Source organism: Schistocerca serialis, chromosome 3 (genome assembly GCF_023864345.2).
Source record: "Schistocerca serialis cubense isolate TAMUIC-IGC-003099 chromosome 3, iqSchSeri2.2, whole genome shotgun sequence".
NCBI lineage: Eukaryota > Metazoa > Arthropoda > Insecta > Orthoptera > Acrididae > Schistocerca > Schistocerca serialis.
This window is the reverse complement of record NC_064640.1, coordinates 635220876-635240465: the sequence shown is the minus strand read 5'-3', so window position 1 is coordinate 635240465 and position 19590 is coordinate 635220876. Positions and strand designations below refer to the sequence as shown.

Genomic DNA, 19590 nt, shown 5'->3' with positions numbered 1-19590 from the left:
GGGAAGATGTCCATCACTTTAAGATAAATTAACTCAGATGTAGATGTTAATGGATTCACATTTGATTTATTTGCTTTTCAGGTGAAGGAACATTCAGTGTTCATTGTTGTACTGTTTGTTTTACTATTTACTAATATACACAAGTCCCTGCAGTGTTAAAGGTTAAGCATTCCCATCATTAATGAAAAGAAATATGTGTGTAATAAAAAGGGTGAATTACATCATATGACAAACCTGAACTTAGAATTAGTGTTACTGCAGCACGGAACAATGTATCTCTGTGTGCTTAAACATTGTAATACCATGGAGTAAATGCTACATGAATCAAAGGGACAACAAACACTGTTGCTGTTATTAACTGACTCAAAAAATGAATTAAAAGTGTTACAAATGAATCAAACCAGTTTCATACCAAAGAGAAGAAAGAGTAATTCAGCTCAGAGTGACCAATGAAATGTTTCTGGAACCAAAATTTTCATGTGGAACAGAAAAGAAAAGAAAATTAAAAAAGTAATAATAAATACCTGAAAGAAAAAAACAGTACAAAGAATTCACAGAAAAAAAACAAACAGAAGGAACAACATGTAACATAAAATTAGAAAAGAGAGGCAAAATAGGGGGGGGGGGGGATAGGATTGGTGTGATGAACGGGCATCATATTTCACTGAGGTAAGAAAAAATAAAGTGAAAGCAGAAAGATGAATGCAACTATATAGTGTAACATATTAACAACTGAAAATAGTCTAGTTTGTGAGATCCAGTGTAATCAAAAATTCAATAAAGCCTCTAAAATTCTGCAAAAAGTTTTTGAATTATTCTGGTAAGTATAATGAAAGTTTCGCCAATCTACTGCTTTTCAACCAGTTTGTCTTATAGTTGTCTATTTCTGATGTAATTTTTTTTAACTATATAGTTTATTTCAGTCGAGGCTCACAAAATTCTGTAGTGGCTACACTTGTTTCAACTGCCTAGCCATGATGCTAAATATTGCGTGACCAGTGGGCTATTTATAATGACTACATAGTTGAAACTCGTATAGCTACTAATCAGTTTTGCAAGCAATGAATGAAATAAATTAGATACTGGAAAGTAATATTCCCGCTGGGGCCCTCAGCCACTGAAATGACAAATACAAACTAACTTTTTCAAAAGTGAGGTAAAGCTCAAAAATTAAGCATACTGTACTACACCCTATACATGGTGTGCCAGGAGAAACAGTCAATATACAGGGATATGACAGGATCACTCATTTTAAGAAAAAATGTTCGTGTGGACATACACCCTATTCCAATGATTTCTTTTCTTTTTTGAGATAAAACACATTTAATGTACATTGTTTTTTACTTTATGTATTATTCAGTAAATTCTGAGGTATACAAATGTACAACAGTTAGTAGGTCTAAACATTACAATATACATTTCACAAAGTATTGATTGAAAAATATATATTTTTAACACATTCACTTCCATGCATTATTGTGCATGTCACATTACAGCTGTTGTACAATAATGATGAAAGTTCAAATATCCCACCATCAACTTTAATGCATTTGTGCACTCCTGGAAGAACATGTGCTGCTTGTCTGAGTGCCTCTGTACATTCGCTAATGAGGGTAGCAGCCTCCATGACCCCCAAAAACAAATGTACATTAAATGTCTTCTATCTCAGAAACCACTCAGAATAGGGCACATGTCCATATGAAGTTGTTTGCTTCAAATGAGCATGCCTGTCATATTCCTGAATACTGATTATTCCTCCTGGTACACTTTGTATAGCACTTATGAAGAAGGCAATGGAGTGGGTATAATGGGGAAAAGGTTGTTTTATATGGTGTTATAGTCTATATCATCTGGAGATAACTTCAATCAGTTACAGAAGAAATCTATTTCATTACCTCTCACTTAAGTTCATCACAATGTTGACAAAGTGGAATATATTAGCTTACTGGTGGAATATATTAGCTTACTGGATAGTCAGGTAGTCTGAGATTGTGAAAGCTACTACTGAAATCTTAAACAAAAAGTAGTCAGCTCACCCCCCCCCCCCCCCCTCCCCCCCTGTAACATAATAAGACATCCACATTAATTAATTAACTGTTTCTCTGTGTTTCATACCAAGCTGAAAACTCTCAAAAAATCTCTTATCTGTTGATTTCTGAATGTGCCGTCTATTTAATTCAGTTCAGAAATTCCAAATCTTAGTCACTTTGGATGCTGTGTGCTCTTCAGTGGTGTCTCAAAACACTTTATTTTATTTACTTATTCATTCACCCAAAACTTCTTTCCAGATTGTGGGACACAGAACAAGCACATAACGAAACAGTAACGCAACACAACACAATAAAAATACAGTATTATTTCAGTAGATACAAAGAATTTAGCTTCATGCACGAAAGAGTTTGCTCTACTTGCAGTAGCTGCACTGTCTTGTTTCAAGTCTCTTCTTGTATCACAAATGTTGTAAAAATTCTGCTACTGAATAGAAGCAATGATCTAATCAGACTGCCCTTAAGGTTTTGCAAAAAGAGAATGAATGAATGATATGATTTTTACCTATGTGGAAGACTACTGTAAATTTGTATGCCATTGTTAATTATGGAATTTTTGTAGACTGAAGTCCTTACTGACTGACCTGAAGCTTTTCCTTTAGTATTTTATCATATTCATGAGTATTAAAATTTTCGTGTATGTCTTTTAAATTGTTTGTAACACACTTACAGATTTCTAGTATGTACATACAGAGAAGGAGGAGGATTGATGACTTCTGGAAGTCACTGAAACCAATGTCACTGAAACTATTAACATATTCCAAGTTTCACCTATGAATTACAAAAATGTTTTGGACTTAAGCATTTCTGGAACCTCAACTATAATTACCTTATCGATTTCCTGTCCAGTTGCATTCTTCGGATGGTCTGGCCTATTTCACATATTATCCTCTCACTGCAGTCCTTGCCGTCTAAAGCTTCAAAAACAACTTTTGTTAAGCCAGAAAGATCATCAGGTGCACTTTTCAGAGCAACAATTTCACGTGATCTTAGAGAACCAAATTTTGGTAGAAACAGTACTGAAACTATGTACATTACTGCCATCCCAATAAATCCAGCAATTGCCATGAACAAAGGTTCAACATTCTTCTGTGAATCTGACATTTCTGAGGCATCCATGTGAGCCATATCAGTCATACTCTGTGATGTTGACATGTCATTCTTCATCCCACTGGCCTGTAATAAAAAAATTAATGAATGTTAAAATTTAAAGGTCATGGTGATTTTTATGTATGTGTGTGTGATGCCCATACTTTATGTACACAACTGTCATGTGAATATAAAATTGATGGTCTCAGGAGTATAATGATGTGTGGAAGTTTTGAGCAGACCATTTGTCATCATCAGGTGGGCCTAGCACCTGGCTTAATGCTACACAATGCTTAATGTCCACAACACAATCAGCTCCAGTTCACATAACTAATAACACAAACAGCAACTGTTACATTTTTCATGTGCTGAGGCCAGTGGCTGTGCCCTCCTTTTGTGGTGCCCATGGCATTACCTTTAAATGAGATAATACAAGACTGCATGCTGCAGTGGCATCCTAACCTATCTCAATACAGAGTGTTTTTAGTTGTTGCCATGGCAATTCAGTTCACCAGATTTCCCACCCACTGAAAACATCTGGTCATGGGTTGATGAGCGATAAGTAGAACCAGCATGGAATGACATCTAAGTTTAGTGAAGTTGATGGCCACATGGGTTAGAGTCACTGTTCCTGCCAGAGGAGACAGCTCTGATTACTAAATTTTGCACCCTGTATTCTCCCAAATCACCTGCAAATTTAATGAAGTATTCTTCCTTTTGTAACATGTATGCACAATAAATAAAAATTTAGTTATTTGCTATCATTCCTGGTGCTGCAGTTTTAATAGCCAATGGAGTACAATGGAGCTTTATCTGCTCCAGTCCCTACAAAATTGTGTGCAGTGCTGTACTTCATACAGTGTATTGTTCAGAAGATCAATCCAGACAATGTAGTCAGAGATATGACTGAATAATAGAGGGATTCAATTTGCTTTGAAACATCTGCATACACTATATTAAAATTATGCTAGTTATCTAATATATTGTATGTTTACACTGGAAATCTACATCTAAAATTACAATTTGTTCATATAGTCCATAATGACTACTGAAGTTAATCGTGTTTGTAGACATAATATTTCTGATCCTAAACAGTAAAAACTGATACATTCCTTTGGCGTGACTAAAAATTACTTAATATACAATGTATGTACTGGTAGTTTTTTATTATTAATCTTATAAAACTACACTGAAAAACCAAAGAAACTGGTATACCTGCCTAATAAAGCGTAGGGCCACCACGAGCATGCTGAAGTTCTGCAACACAATGTGGCATCGATTCAACTAATGTCTGAAGTAGTACCATGAATTCTGAAGGACTGTCCATAAATCCATAACAGTGTGAGGGGATGGAGCTCTATCCTAAACAGCATGTTGCAAGGCATCACAGATATGGTCAATAATGTTCATGTCTGGGGAGTTTGGTGGCCAGCGGAAGCGTTTAAGCTCAGAAGAGTGTTCCTGGAGCCACTCTGTACCAATTCTGGACTTGTGGGGTGTTGCATTGTCCTACTGGAATTTCCTAAGTTCACAATGGACAAGGATGGATGCAGGTGATCAGACAGGATGCTTATGTGTGTGTCAACTGTCAGAATTATATATAGATATATCAGGGGTCCCATATCACTCCAACTGCACATGCCTCATACCATTACAGAGCCTCCACCAGCTTGAGCAGTCCCGTGCTGACATGAAGGGTCCATGGATTCCTGTGGTTGTCCGTACACGTCCATTTGCTCGATACAATTTGAAACGAGACTCATCCAACCAGCCAACATGTTTCCAGTTATCAATGGTCTAGTGCCAGTACTGACAGCCCCAGGCAAGGTGTAAAGCTTGTGACTTGAAGTCATCAAGGGTACACCAGTGGGCCTTCAACTCCTAAAGCCCATATCGATGATGTTTCATTGAATGGTTCACACACTGACACTTGCTGATGGGCCAAAATTGAAATTTGCAGCAATTTGGGGAAGGGCTGCACTTCTATCATATTGAATGTTTCTCTTCAATTGCATTGGTCCTGTTCTTGCAGGATCTTTTTCTGGCATCAGGAATGTCAGAGCTTTGATGTTTTACCAGATCACTGATATTCATGGGAAATACAAGTTGATCCATACTGAGCCCTGCATTATCTGAGCAACTATAATACAACTGATGTCTATTGCCCAGAATTCAATCATTAATGTCTGTTTTGCCTCAACAGAAATATACCACACTGGCACATTGCATATTACGAGATTGGGTTTACTTCTATTTTTTTAAAATCATGTTATCAACACATTCCATGCTGTTAAGCTAAGGTCCAAGATCTCTGCCACACACATTCCTCCAACATACATAATAGGGACCACTGAAGCATGCTCAGAGCTTATGATTATAGTGAAGTAGCAGCAGTGACCAGCCCTTAGCTTAAGAAGAGTAGTCATAAACTTTTAATTATCACACTGAAAAAAAAAATTACACAATTAATTGTGTGTGTGTTGACAGATACATTTTTTCAGTCCTGGTACACACTGGTATCCCTGTGCCTCAGAACTGTATCACCCAGCTAGAAGGCCCAAAACAAAATGGTGTAGCCCGTTGATAGAGACAAGTATACTGCAGTAATTAATTTTCTGAATTTGAAGGGGATCAGTGCTACATCAGTCCATGCTACATTTATGGAAGTGTACAATGTCAACAGAGCATCGTATGGCAGAGATGTTAGGTGGTTTGGATGCTTCCAGTGTGGTCAGAGTGTTAGACTAATCTGAATGACAAAAAATGTCATATCAGACCACCTGTCTGTAAAGAATCAGGAATCATAAGAGAAGTGTAGACTCTAGTGCAACCAGACAGCATATCACACCCAAATTGATACTGGAAAAAGTGAAATTCAGTCACAGAATAGTTTTCAACCTTTTCAACATCATAAATGTTGCCATCCACTGGTTAGTTAGTTATATGTTCCATAGATAATTTGAATGATTCTTTTCTCAAAATGATGTGGTGCCAGTCAGTTACAGGATATGTATACATGATTAGTGTTAACATCAGTGAATACGTTATTTCACTAGCACTACTTATGCAAATATACATAAAAACAAGTCGCTTTCAAGTTTTTTATATACTGGCTACCAGTTTTTAAACAGAAATTTGTAGATAATAGGAGTTGTCCAGAAGAAGTTACACACTTCAAAAAAAGTTTTGCATCACCTCGGTTCTGAGAGTTGCGGAACCTGTACAGAAAATTGAGATAGACATAAACATAAACATCATTTCCGCCCTTTTTATTCCTCACGAAAACCACACATTACATGTACCACCACACAGTGAGACCTTCAGAGGTGGTGGTCCAGATTGCTGTACACACCAGTACCTCTAATACCCAGTAGCATGACCTTTTGCATTGATGCATGCCTGTATTTGTCATGGCATATTATCCACAAGTTCATCAAGGCACTGTTGGTCCAGATTGTCCCACTGCTCAGTGGCGATTCGGCGCAGATTCCTCAGAGTGGTTTGTCGGTCATGTTGTCCATAAACAGCCCTTTTCAATCTATCCCACACATGTTCGATAGGGTTCATGTCTGGAGAACATGCTCGCCACTCTAGTCTAGTGATGTCGTTACCCTGAAGGAAGTCATTCACAAGATGTGCAAGATGGGGGCATGATTTTTCATACATGAAGACGAATTCCTCGCCTATATGCTGCCGATATGGTTGCACTAATGGTCGGGGGATGGCATTTAAGTATCATACAGCTGTTACGACACATTCCATGACCACCAGCGGTGTACATCGGCCCCATATAATGCCGCCTCAAAACAGTAGTGAGCCTCCGCCTTGCTACACTCGCTGGACAGTGTGTCTAAGGCATTCAGCCTGACTGGGATGCCTCCAAACACATCTCCGACGATTGTCTGGTTGAAGGCATATGCGACACTCATCAGTGAAGGGAACATGATGCCAATCTTGAGCGGTCCATTCAGAATGTTGTGGGCCCAACTGTAACGTGCTGCAAGGTGTCATTGCAAAGATGGACCTCACCGTGGACATTGGGAGTGAAGTCGCGCATCATGTAGCCTATTATGCACACTTTGCATCATAACAAGATGTCAGTGGCTGCATGAAAAGCATTATTCAACATGGTGTCATTGCTGTCAGGGTTCCTCTGTGCCATAATCTGTAGGTAGCGGTCATCCACTGCAGTAGTAGCCCTTGGGCGGCCTGAGTGAGGCATGTCATTGACATTTCCTGTCTCTCTGTATCTCCTCCATGTCCAAAAACCATTGCTTTGGTTCAGTCTGAAACACCTGAGAGCCCTTCCTGACACAAAGTGACAATGCAGATGTGATCAAACTGCTGTACTGACCATCTAGGCATGGTTGAACTACAGAAAACATGAGCCATGTACCTCCTCCTTCCTGGTGGAATGACTGGAACTGATTAGCTATCGGACCTCCTCCATCTAATAGGCACTGCTCATGCATGGTTGCTTACATCTTTGGGCAGGCTTAGTGGCATCTCTGAACATTCAAAGGGACTGTGTCTGTGATAGAATATCCACAGTCAATGTCTATCTTCAGGAGTTCTGGGAACCGGGGTGATACAAAACTTTTTCTTATGTGTGCATCGTAAAGTTATATTTGCTTTTCTGGGTGTTGCAGCTGCTCACATAAATAAACAAGCCCATCAAACTAATGCAGCAGTGGAAATGTCACATTTGTGTCAGGTAAAAATGTAAATGTCATATGGTGCTGTTGGCTGGGAAATCCAACAGGATGGGTTCAGATCCCTAGCAGAAAGGGTGTTATTTCACCATGTACAATGGCTCCTTTCCTTGTGAATATGTGAGACTTGGGTCAAAAGTGTATTTTCGGAGATGAGGTTATGTTTGTGTTCTGTTATGTTTGTGTTCTGTTATGTTGATGAGAGAAGAGAGAGAGGGAAACCTGATGCTGGCAGATAGCCTATTAGTTGCAAACAGCATTAAGGATGCCACCAAACTAAACAATCCCATCTGATGGATGAATCACCATCAATAGTGTCACATGCCCTCAATTCGTGAGACACTGTGGAGAGGTTTGGAATTTAATCCAGGACATTGATGTAAAGACTGATAATTAGGGACTTTGAGGCAGCCAAATACTGACAGTGAAAGTATTGTCCACCATCAGGATTCAAATTTACTGACCTCCTAGCTGAGTGTGACAAGCAGTTGTGCATTAGCAAATTCAGCTACAAAGGTGGGCATCTGTGTCACATCAATCCAAATATCTAGTTTAGCAACCTAATCACCAAGGACGAGTGCTTGGTGTATCACTATGATGCAGACACAAATGAGCAAAGCAAGCAATGGAAGCACAGGGATTCACTATTAGTGGAAAAGGCAAAGCACTGTACAAGTTGATGATGAGATTTTTAGGGACTGCCACAGTATGGTGCTAACAGATTACTATTGTAAGGGGTAAGCCATCACAGAAACCAACAACCAAGACCTCCTGAAAAAGTTACAGGAAGTTTCCAAAACGAATTATAGTGAGAAGATATCCAAGGAGGTGCTTTTATTCCACAACAATGCCACAGCTCATTTTGCATGGGGTACAGTCACACATGCTGCTTCTTTGGACTGCCAGACTGTCTCTCCTTAGCAATTTGAGCAGCAAACATGGACTTACTTACGCTGTTCTAGCGAAGTGCTTCAAGGTGCTCTTTAAATCTCATTTTAGTGATTCTGCTTGTTTGGCTCATGTAAAATTTTGGACAGACTTCACTTTTTAGCCCATATATTCCAGACTTCATGAGGAAAGGTTTGTAGTTGTCTATTCTGTGTGACTTGGTGGCTACGTGGGTGTCAAACTACAAATTTAAAGGAACATTGTTCAAGTATTGGTCGGTCCTAAGATTTTTTTCTGTCACTTCTTACTTCTTTTACCTAGTTACCATTTTTGTGTATGTGCAAAATACCAAGTTGCAACAAGACTTGGAGTCTACCATACATTAAAGTATGTTCTCTATAACCGGTTGAATAAATTAGTTCAAAGTTCAAAAGAAAGCAAGGGCATACCATCTTCAATAGGACCGCTCTTGGTAAAAAAAACTGCATCATTTGTATAAAACCTTATTCTAATGTTTGAGCGTGTAGAGATATTGGCAATTTTGTAAGAAAGACTATCTATAAAATACATGGTTAAATATGTGCTAGGTATTTTAGCAGCTTTTCTTTGTTTAGATTAAATTTGATGACCTTTTCGTTCCAACTGATCCATAGACAGGAGATCCCCTGTGATGTAGAACATGTTAGAAAACAAGAATACACGATAAATATTTACAGCACAATAACAGATATGCTAATATACCTTCCACAGATCCCAAATGAAATTGCCTTTGTGAATGTGGAATCTATCAAAAAAAATCTCAAGGATATCTACATTTAAAAGGATATAAAAGCTGTCACCAATTATTAAATGTTCACTACATTTGAGTGAATATGATAATTCTTATGTTATTGCAGGCACATCATCAAATAACAAAATAAATAAAATAATTTTTACAGCACTTATTTGCAGTGACCACATTATAGCACAAAATTTGTACAGAAGTCAGATTCCATGCAATATTCGTATGTGTCAAGAAGATTATGTATGTGTTGTTTGGTATTTTTATTTTGTTTTAAGGTTTACTAATGAGGACAGAAAGTGCACACTCATGCCTAGGAAGATATCAGAAGTTATAAAATGAGGATTCTACTCTCGGCTGGGCTTGGGTAGGGTAGAAGTGCATCGCCAGATGGCAGTGGCATGCAGCCAGCCCCTCACAGTAGAGACTGCCACTGAAAGAGGGCCAACGAGATCTACAAAATGATCTGCAGCCATCTCCTGCAAGTTTCTGGCCACCTAGCGCTCCCACCACAGCATTGCACAACGTCACTGACAAGCCTGGAGAATCACGATGACCGCCGTTTGTGACACACGCCTTTTTCTTTCTGTCTTCACGTAAAAGTTTTATTGTTGTGTTCTCCTCTCTAATAGGAGTGTTTCATGAGTGAAACAGAAACGGATATCTGATGAAGACTGAATTCTTTTCTACCCATTGTTGTTGTTAGCTTCAGTCCAAAGACTGGTCTGATGAATGCTGCTCTATCCTGTTGTGCAAGCTGCTTCATCTCCAAATAACTACTGCAACCTACATCATATTGAACCTACTTACTGCAGTCATCTCTTGGTCTCCCTCTATAACAGTTACCATCACACTTCCTTCCAGTAATACTAATCCTTGATATCTGCCACCCCACCATGACAAGGTCCATGATTCGTGTGGGTGGGAGGATTATTCCCAATAATAAACACACAGAACAATCATTTAAGGGAATAATTCTCGCTGTATTTGAATCACGTTATTTTAACCTTTGAACGGTAGATATTTTAGCACCGTAAGGCTGAAAAGTTTTATCGTCATCCGCCACGTGCAGAAAAAAAAAAATAAAATAAAAAGGAAGTAGAAACATTCGTTTGGGGATCAAATGAAAGATTTGGAAATAGTACTTTAGGAGTGCACATTTTATTGGATTGGTGTTAAATGTTTGTCGGATTGGTGTTAAATGTTCTTCACTATGCCTGCTTGATACGAGGATGATGTATCAACTTTATTGTTAATACGTGTGGCTGGTGGAGATGGACCATATTATTGTAAGTCTTACGTACAGAAATAAAACCTGCCATCAACAAAAAACAGCAGCAATTTTTAAATAAAGATTCCATGTTACAGACAGGACGCAACTCTGAGATGGGGGCAGCCGTCTCTGAAACTAGTGCAAACTATAAGCATGTTAATGACACATGTTTCATTCACAAATTATTTAGAAATGATATCTGTGGTTATAGATACAATGACTTATTTATAGTTTATAAAAAAGAGTGATTTCATTTAAGTTATAATCTCCCATTCTCCCATTTCAATGTATGCATATATATGAAATGTCACGTGTTAAGTGCAAGAAAAGATAGAAAGTTTACAATTTGTAGTGACAAATATAAGATAAATATAATATACAAATATTTCGCAGAATATTTCTACGTTATGGAGGTTAAGTCACGGATATAACAAAGACAACTTTTTTTCATATTGACATCCACACAGTTAAAAAAACAAATTTTATACACTATTGATATATTTATACATGTATGTAGCACCTTTATACTAATTGTAAGTGTCCTATGGTAGGGCAAAAAGAATATTGTTACCCATACTTTTCATTTTGGGTGACATTTTAGTTCAGCTAGCCACGGTAGCCGAGCGGTTCTAGACACTTCAGCCCGGAACTGCGCTGCTGCTACGGTCGCAGGTTCGAATCCTGCGTAGGGGCATGGATGTGTGTGATGTCCTTAGGTTAATTAGGTTTAAGCAGTTCTAAGTCTAGGAGACTGATGACCCCAGATGTTATGTCCCATAGTGCTTAGTGCCATTTGAACCATTTTTTTGACATTTTAGTTCTGTAACATTTCTCAATGGATTTTGAAGAAAGCGTATGATTAACAAGTTGGATTTGTATTTACACGTGGTAATGTAATATCTTAATTTTGTAATAAACTAATTATTTTTTGTCAGTGGCCTTGCCGCAGTGGTAACAGTGGTTCCTGTCAGAGCTCTGAAGTTAACCGCTGTCGGGCTTGGCTAGCTAGCACTTGGATGGGTGACAGAGTCTGCCGAGTGCTGTTAGCGAGCGGGGTGGACTCAGCCCTTGTGGGACCAATTGAGGAACTACTTGACTGAGAAGTAGCGGTTCTGGTCATGAAAACTGGAAAAGGCCAGACAAATGATGAGCTGACCACATGCTCAAGTGCTGCCTATCAACTGAAGATGACACAGCGGTCGGTCAGAATCATTGGGTCTTCCGAGGCCTGTTCGGATGGAGCATCTATATTTTCATAATTTATAAAGCATTCATAATTTATAAAGCATTACAAAATACACTATTTATCTAGCACGTCCACTTGATTTACAAACCTTAAACTGAAAACAGATAGCCTGTAGCATCGCATATTCTAATGTGGTGAGCGGAAGTGTCCACCAGTTTGCAATGGATAGTGTGTTTCGTCAGTGGTACCGTCCCCCCTACATGATCTAAATACAAACAACAGGTTGCACGGGGTAGCCATGTGGTGTGAGACGCCTTGTCATGAGCTGCACGGTTCCCCCTGTTGGAGGTTCAAGTCCTCCCTAGGGCATGGGTGTGTGTCGTCCTTAGCGTAAGTCAGTTTAAGTTATATTAAATAGTGCATAAGCTTAGGGACCGATGAACTCAGCAGTTTGGTCTCATAAGACCTTACCACTAATTTCCCAAGCTTTTATAAACAAGAATGGTGGTAGTGTGGCCTATGCTCTCGCATTCCCCGGGATCTGTCGTATAACAGCATTCTTTCATCCTCCCGGTTTGCAGGTTGATCGTCTGTTCCTCCCATATATATCGTCAGCGAACAATGCCATACATATTAATCCTGTGAAGTACTGTTGATATTTTGTTAATGGCTGCATGGACATTAAAAAGTTTGTGAGTGAGTTAGCAATAGTTGTTCATACTGTCAAACATAATACCGGTGGGGACTGTGTAAATAAATGATCGAAGCACGTTTTCCACAACTTCAAACTGTAGATGTAAACAAGTAATTGTAGGATACACATAATATATACACCGATGGGAAAAAATTGCAACATACAAAAAAATTAATGTAGAGTAATGTAATTTAGGGAATACATTTGTCTCGGTGAAATAGTTAAGTGATTAACATTGCATGATCACGGGTTAATTTAAGTGTGAGATAAGGTAACAGTCGAAATGTTGAATTCAAGCATGAAAACATTCATGTGTTGTGTTGGACAGATGCCAGATGATAGCTTCTGGATGCAGCTCCATGCCTGTTGCACTCTGTCAGTCAGTACAGGGACAGTTAATTCTGTTAGTGGATGACACTGGAGTTGTCATCCGATGATGACCCATATGTGGTTGATTGGAGACTGATCTGGTGATGGAGCTGGCCAAGGCAACATGTTGACACCATGTAGCAGGCCATGTTTAGTTACAACAGCATTGGAAAATATGCCCTGGAATGCTGTTCATGAATGGCAGCACAACATATCGAATCACCAATTGACATACCAATTTGCAGTCAGGGCGCATGGAATAACCACGAGAGTGCTCTGCTGTCATACGATATCACACCACATACCGTAACTCCAGGTGTAGGTCCAGTATGCATGCAGACAGGTTGCTTGCAGGTCCTCAACTGGCCTCCTCCGAAATAACACATGGTCATCCCTGGCAAAGTGTCAGAACCAGCTTTCATCGGAAAACACAACAGACCTTCACCCTACTCTCCAGTGGCTCTCGCTTGACACCACTGAAGTCGCAAATGGCGTTGGTTTGAGGTCAGTGGAACGCACGCTACAAGTGATCTGGCTCATTCGTTGCATCACTATGGTGCCAACTGCTGCTGAAATTTCTTTTGCAGATGCAGTACAAACCGCCAGTAGCATATGCCGAACACGATGGTCTTCGCTCTCGGTAGTGCCTCATGGCCATCCAGAGCCAGGCCTTCTTGCAGCCGTATGTTCTTGTGACAATTGCTGCCAGCTGTCATGTGCAGTGGCTACATTCCTGCCAAATCTTTCTGCAGTGTTGCAGAAGGAACATCCAGCTTCCCATAGTCCCATTACACGATCTCTTTCAAACTCAGTGAGACGCTGATAATGGTTTTTCTGCTGCCTTAAAGGCATTGTTGACTAATGTCAACTCATCACGTCCAGTCTCAAAAGTAGGTAAGGTTCACAACTGTTACAGCATGTATTTGAAGCAAACTTGATTTGCATCCTGTTAGTGGCGTTACTAGCGCCGCTCTTATGCGACAGGTGCGAAATTTGAATAGACGTCATTTTTCAGATGTAGAAACACCTCCACCAACTTTCGTTTCTGTCACACAACTCCTTCTTGGTGTTGCGATTTCTTTTCCGTCAGTGTATATACAATTTCTTTAAATTTTATTGTGATTATATTTGTGTATTATCTACCATGAAAAAAATAAATTGTTTAGTTCAGATTAGATTTATTTTTCTTCCATACATTCAAAAATGAGGGGCTTTTCATAGGGGTGGAACCTGTCTGAAAATATAACAAACACATTTAGAACACCTAAGTGTACTACTCATTTCTGAATTTACACCACAGGTGAGTCTGATTACTTGCTTTCACACTCTAAGTACTTTCTCTCGGTTTGTGAATTTACCCAAAAAAATGATACTGTATGATACAATGGAGTAAAACTAAGCAAAATACTCCAGTTTTTTATCTTTATATCTTCATGCACTACTTGTTGCATGCAATGAGTTGCATGCAAGTGGTTTCATATATGACTGCAGACACGCCGACACCAGTATACACTTCAGTTTCGTCGTTTTGTGGGTCCCTGAGTTGTGTCTGAAATGAAAGTTTTGATGAATTTAAAGCTTGATGTGTAGAATAGCTACATAAGAGAAAAAATAAGAAACATGTTTCGATTCGTGACTGGATGAAGAAAAGACGTCAACTCGGTTGCTCAGCATACTTGCTGAAATAATTTATAACGGATGATCCGAGAAGTTCTTTTAATTATCTTATAATGTCACAAGAACTGTTCACGTTTCTTCTAAATAGAGTTAATTATGTGATAAGGAATAAAGGCACTGTAATGCATGAGCACTGTTGCCAGAACTGAAATTACATATCATATTGCGTGCATTACAATCAAGAACACTCGGCATGCTATAAGATATGGTTTTAGTTGGTGATGACGCTATTTCATTAACACCAATAATTATTATCGTTAACAGTCATAATTATTAACATTAGCAACAATAATTACTTGAAGCAGGCCGCATTAAGAAGAGAATGGTTTGCAAACTACTCTCTTGAAGAGAGATCTTTACAGTATCAATATTTCAAAATTCTAACATATTTGAATGTGGAGCACTGCAGCGAGGTTTTAAATAGATTAATATTGAACAAAGAATGCAGCTTCTTGAATCTGTACAGCATTCCCTCCTGTCAACAATATTACTTAACAAAGAGTTGTCCAACTCGAATGATGTGATTTTAGTCTTGTAGATGAGAGCATTGCACACAGCTAGAATTAGACTTGCTTGTGTTTTTCTTAATTCAGTTGTATATGTGCTCCTAACTCAATAAATTTTGAAGTGCAGCTCAGACATTGTCAAACCATCTATGTTATGATTGCACATGACGGTCTCAGCAGCAGCAATATGTTGCTTATTTTTGTAATCAACATCACTGAAATCCCACAAACACCTATGCAAGCATATATATCCAAAGACCGAACATTATTCTCTATTCATCACTCCATATTTCAGTTTGTCTACACTCTACGAACACACATAACCTCAAAACTCATGCAACTAGTGTTGCCAAAGTGGAACACGCCGAAAGTGTTTAGTTTCACCAACGAGTTGCACAAACGTGCGGCACACATGCGCAGTGGCCAGTAGCACAGTTACCTGCAACCTAGTGTTTGTCATGTAATCTAGGCTTTAGGCACAGCACGCTAGTCTCCAAGGCAACAACAGTGTGTCCATCAGTTAATCTGTTCTACTGTTATTTGCTTTTCTTTTTGTTTTCGCAACTTCTTATCGTGGGCCTATACATGGCTTAGGAAATACACGCTGAGCAATTAATTTCTTAAATGGAAGAGTGCCCTGTTTTGTGGAACAAAGCTCTAAAAAATTACAAGGACAGAATTCGAACATAAGGAACGTGGATTGATGTATTCACGAACTACCATGAACAACAAGGAAAAAAATGAATACGGTAAGTAAGTCATTCAAACACTAAAAGATGTTTTATTTTGCCAAGCGACTGAGTTGTGTCAAGTCCTTGAACACAGCTCTGTATTGGTTTAATGTGAAAATGAACAAACAGGTTGTGGATACTGGCTTTGTACGAGAAATGAAAAGCATTCCATTTTATTCTACTGCAAGCTGCAGGAGGGATTTGACAGGGAGAGCGTAGTGTGAAGTGGGAAAAAAATTTCATATGACAAGTACGTAGTGTACTGGAAGTCTATTGTTTAAAATTAAATCCATGGCAGGTCACTGAAAGCAAATGTACAAAAAAATGTAAATCATTCCTCTGTTGAAAATGGCTTTAAGACATTTTGGTTGGTTGCAAAATAATAGTCACAGGATGTTTCTGAACCCTTTTATTATTCATTGTTCTGGGATCTGCCCATCTTCCGATGACATGGTAAGCAGTTATTGTAGCCTACTGCAGCTGTTGCTTCCTGCGATGAGCCTATTCAGTTCCTGCCAATGCCAATGCCTATGTCTTTAGCGAGTAATTCTGCAAATGTTGTTCATGATCAGCTTTGTTCATTTTTTTCACCATTTGATTTTAACAGTGCTCAAATATTTGAGCTGGGAGCAAGAAGCTATCTGCCATAGGCACTGGTGGAAACTTAATAGGCTCATCGCAGGAAGCAACAGCCACAATACTCTAACAGCTCTTCAAGTCATCTGAAGATAGGGTGAGCCCAAAACGGGTAATGAATAATAAATGGGTCCAGAAACATCCTTTGTCTATTACTTTGGGACCAACCATCTATTTTAAAGCCATTTTCATCACAGTGACTATAATGGTCACACGCTTCTACTTCAACTTTCAGTCATATCTATGCTATTCTTTTGTGTGACAAGCAGCCTCTTGTCATTCTGTAAAATTACATTTTCAAGTGGAAACAAACAGTGAAAAAGGTGGAAAACAACAGATAAACCACAAGTTGCCAATTCAAGTTAATGCAACGGTGTCCATATATAAATAATAACAAACAAAAATCACCATCACAACCTTTCTCAAGATGTTTTGGTTTTCAGAATTAAAGTAACACTGTGTTATGGTGGAAGAAATCAGTTGTGCCAGATCACTGTGGCACTGTTTAGCCATTCTCCAAAAAGCTATGGATTTCGAATATGTCTGGTGCAGCTTTTAGCTGCTATATATTGCATTTAGCTTATTTCTTTGGATGAATGATGAATTTTCTTCATATTATCTTTCCTTTGTAATAATAATAACAATAATAATAACAACAACAACAACAGCAGGGAAGCACATTTTTCTCTGAGCTTGAATCTGTACTCGACATGCTGAGTGTAACCAAAGATGCTTGTATGCAACAAATGATAGTCCCCCTCTCCCCTCCACACTCGCACATATAACAGCAGTTTCTCATTTTACAGCTGTGCCATATGCAGAACTGTGCTGCCAACTTAGTTGGCAGTCAGTTGTGCTCCATGTGCAGATGGCCTAAATGGTAGTGCATCAGTGGTGAACCAGCCAGCTGCCACACACAACAGAGAGCATGACTCCTCTCAGCAAAGCAACACCGCGTCGACTCAACCATGACGTCACAACATTGGTACTCGCAACGTGTTTTATTGCGACCTATTCGGTACCGCTCCATGTGCTACCTCTATGATCACGTGAGCTTGGGATTACATTCTTGTCACTAAGTTGTGAAATGGTTACCCAACACTAACTTTATGGCATAGGGCATTTAAATCATTTTTGTTCCTGGCTATCGCCAGTTTCATACAAAAAGTTAATCATCAGATGACTGCAGTACATTAATGAAACAAATTACTGATTACGTGCTGTATCGATACAGAAGTGTGTCAATTTAACCCCCTATGCTACCGAATAACATGATTGTATAATCTTGTAGCCTATTAATTTGTTATTAATGCATCAATTTTTTGAGAAAATTGGTGCTCCAGTCTGTTGACATTCAAGGGACAGTTGTTCAATAAGTTGCAAACGTCAGTTTAACTTATACCCTGTTTAAATTACGTGCCCATATTTTGCCTGCAGATAGCACCATATGTATGCTTGTTGCAGAGGCAGTGGGAGAACCGAGTGTCAGTTGAAGCTTACGGGAAAGTGACATCAAGATGATTCCACGAAACTAGATGCAACCGCGGTACTCAACAGCAGTCAACAAGCTTCAAGTGACACTAGCTTCTCCTATGAATACACGCTGTTTCAGAATGCAACACGCCAGTATTTAGTACAGTTTGCTATAGTAAAATGATGAAAAATATCATATTGGTGGTTAATGGGGCCCACGAGAAAGACAGACCGTGGATCATACGTCACAGCATGTGACACGGCAAGTCTTATGAGAGCCCACAGCCATTTGCGGCGGTGAGTGAGTAACTATTTCACATGAGTTTAATAATTCCTGGCAGCCCATTTAATGCATGCAAGCTGTCGATAGTACACGACAAAGTTAAGACATTTAGTGTGGTACCTTTTCAATTACATATTGATTTCCTGTGGACCTTGCACAGAGTCGAGAGTTCACGAAGTGTGGCAGACAAGCCAATTAGTGTGACATTGCAAGTTCGTTGCAGGACCTGTATTTCTCATGTGCCTTGGGTGGTTAAATAATTTTCGTATTTTGTCATTTTTGTATTACAACTTGTCTACTGTGACAGTATGCCGTTTCAAGTCAATGACGCACTGAAGATTTATCACAGACACATCACTCTTGGTACAATTTGTTATAATTAAATGTTTGACAATGACATATCATGGTAAAACCCTTCAGGAGATCTTAAAATGGAACAAAACTCTTAGAAGTTTTATTTCACTGTAATGTAGTGGATAGTTCTGTGGAGCTACAATGTCAAAAGTTGGAAGTTCGAGTCCTGCTATATTCATTCAAGTTTCTGGTACTTCTTCATTAATTTAATAGAATTATGTTCAGTAATATTTGATGTTGTATACTTATTAGAGTGCTCTCTTTTACGAGTGAACTTGTTCAGTTTTGTGAACATACCAGGGAATGGGGACACAGAAATCGCAAAATCAACATCTGAATCACATCCAAATTAATAGCAAAAATTGAGGAGGTAATGTGTTAATGAACATTGTAAATATAATAGGGAAACATTCCACGCGGGAAAAATATATTTAAAAACAAAGATGATGTGACTTACCATACGAAAGCACTGGCAGGTCGATAGAAACACAAACAAACACATACATACACACAAAATTCTAGCTTTCGCAACCAATGGTTGCTTCGTCAGGAAAGAGGGAAGGAGAGGGAAAGACGAAAGGATGTGGGTTTTAAGGGAGAGGGTAAGGAGTCATTCCAATCCCGGGAGCAGAAAGACTTACCTTAGGGGGAAAAAAGGACAGGTATACACTCGCACACACACACACATATCCATCCGCACATACACAGACACAAGCAGACATTTGTAAAGGCAAAGAGTTTCGGTGAATACAAAGTGAAACTACTGGCAAAAAACAGAAAGAGAAAATAAGACAACAGAAAAGATTTCGAAATGCAACAGTGACAATAACAAACGTAATTGTTGGCTTCAAATTAATGATATGAATATAATAGGGAAACATTCCATGCGG

At 38.9% G+C, this 19590-nt stretch overlaps 1 protein-coding gene across 1 annotated transcript in view; it reads right to left on the bottom strand.

Moving 5' to 3' along the window:
* LOC126470518 (uncharacterized) overlaps window positions 1-19590 on the bottom strand; it is a 230451-nt gene that overhangs the window by 9740 nt on the left and 201121 nt on the right. Inside the window, exon 4 of the mRNA XM_050098429.1 lies at window positions 2878-3224. Coding sequence (XP_049954386.1) covers window positions 2878-3224 — 347 coding nt within the window. The remainder of the gene's footprint in view (window positions 1-2877; window positions 3225-19590) is intronic.